Here is a 1,954-nt window from a genome sequence, read left to right on the forward strand (position 1 = left end):
TAATTAATTATTAAACAATTTTGATTTTTAATAATTTATAATTATTACTTTAAATTATAATTAATTAATTATATTAAATTATTTATATAAAACTGAGCATCTAAAAAATAGTTTATTTTTTTATTTTATAAATAAAATAAAAATAAAAATTCTTTTAAAAACTATTTCCAATAATATTATTAATAAATATTCTCCTAAAATTATTGTTATCAAGTTAAATCAGTAGAGATGAACAGGTCTCGTTTTCTATTTATATTTTAATTAATTGCTAATTTAATTTAATACAATTTAATTAAAATAAATCAATTAATTAATTAAGTTTAATTTTTAAGTATTGCATTAATAGAATTTGTAATTATGATTTTATAATTATTACATATTATCGACTACCTTGCGTAATGAAGTGAAGATTGTGTGTCACGTCTTGATTGGGGATAAATATTTGAGATTAGAAGACGACAAGACAAAAAACGGAAAGAGTAAATTTCCGAATATTAGCAATAAATCTGAAATCTGAAATTGGTTTTTGGTTGCTGGTTTACTGTTTACAATTGACAGTTTAGACAAAGTACAAGAGTTATCACCAGTCGTACCCTTATCTTATCGACCGTAATTAATAATGTTCACAGAACAACAGAAAAAGGGGAAATTCTTGTTGCATTCAAACATGGAAGTTGTTTTCGTTTAATGACGAATTGATAAATCCACCATCAAATTATCTGCTCTAAAGAATTCTTCTGTCAAGGTATTTAAGACGTGAACGCAACTGGTTTTATCATAGTTATTTCGGAGTTTTCGTCAATTGCACGTAGCAACATTTTCGGAAATGAAATCAGCAATCTACGCTTTCGTTGCCATTTTGGCTTTACATTATGTACATGCCATCCCAATGGACTGGAACATACAAGCACCGAGGCCGGTTGGAAGTTTAGGCCAATTCAAGCCACCATCTCGTCCACACCACGGAAATAACGGACCAAAAGTAGAAATTGAGCCACCACCATCATTCATTAGCGAAGTCAATGGTGTTCCCGTTGTCGCCCCTCCAAATGTACCCGAACAGGAAGTTTTTGCAAAACCACCAATTCAAAATGAATTGGAACAACAGAAACCAAAGGAAGATCCAAAACGTCCTGGTGTCGAAGTTGTTATTGTGCCAATCAATGTACAAAAACCCCACCACAAGGAGGAAAAAGAGCCAGTTCCAAAATACCCTGCTAAACCACAACAAGAAAGACCACAACACGAAAGACCACATGCACACAAGCCACGCCCAGAAGTACCACAAGCAGAATCTTCTGAAGAAGTGCATTTTGCTGAAAAACCAAACGGCTTCAGACCATTCCAACCACTTCACGAAAGACCACATTTCCACAAGCCACAACCAGAAGTACCAGAAGCCGAATCTTCCGAAGAAGTGCACTTTGCTGGCAAGCCAATTAACTTCAGACCTTTCCAACCAGTTCAATTGTTCTAAGTATTATAATTTCGATTAAAATGTAAAGCAAAGCTGATATTTAATAAAATCTTGTTTTTTTGTTGTGAGAAACTTAAATTTTAGAATATATTTTTTTAAAACAGTGCTTAAGACGAAGAAAAATTGGTTTAGAAGATTGTATTGTTAAAGCATGCGTTCTTCTTGTGAGTAAATTAATTTTATGGTTTCTAATTAAAGTTCAGGACTCTTCAGTTACCATGTTTCAGAGACACGCAGTATGTCTCTCCAGGCGCCTGGAGAGACATAGAAGGGAGAAGGGTCGCTGTGTGCGACCCTTCTCCCAATTCTAAGGCATCTTTACGTCTTTCATTGGTGGCTGATTATACGCTACGGGTGCCAAGCCTTGTACACAACTCATATTTAAAGTTCTGGGGGTAGGACCCGCTGTTCACAGTATTAGTTCATTACCCAGCGGATGTGCGACCTTGTAGTCCTGGATCCTGGATTGTGCTGTCA

The 1,954-nt window shown here is 34.3% G+C and overlaps 1 protein-coding gene across 1 annotated transcript; it reads left to right on the forward strand.

The window, feature by feature from the left end:
- The first annotated feature begins 826 nt into the window (after positions 1-826).
- LOC119675094 (pollen-specific leucine-rich repeat extensin-like protein 1) lies at positions 827-1,477 on the forward strand. The gene has a single exon (XM_038086282.1). It carries the CDS (start codon positions 827-829, stop codon positions 1,475-1,477), a length of 651 nt encoding a protein of 216 aa, XP_037942210.1.
- Positions 1,478-1,954: the final 477 nt, after the last annotated feature.

This window comes from Teleopsis dalmanni, chromosome 2 (genome assembly GCF_002237135.1).
Source record: "Teleopsis dalmanni isolate 2A chromosome 2, ASM223713v2, whole genome shotgun sequence".
NCBI classification, from domain to species: domain Eukaryota; kingdom Metazoa; phylum Arthropoda; class Insecta; order Diptera; family Diopsidae; genus Teleopsis; species Teleopsis dalmanni.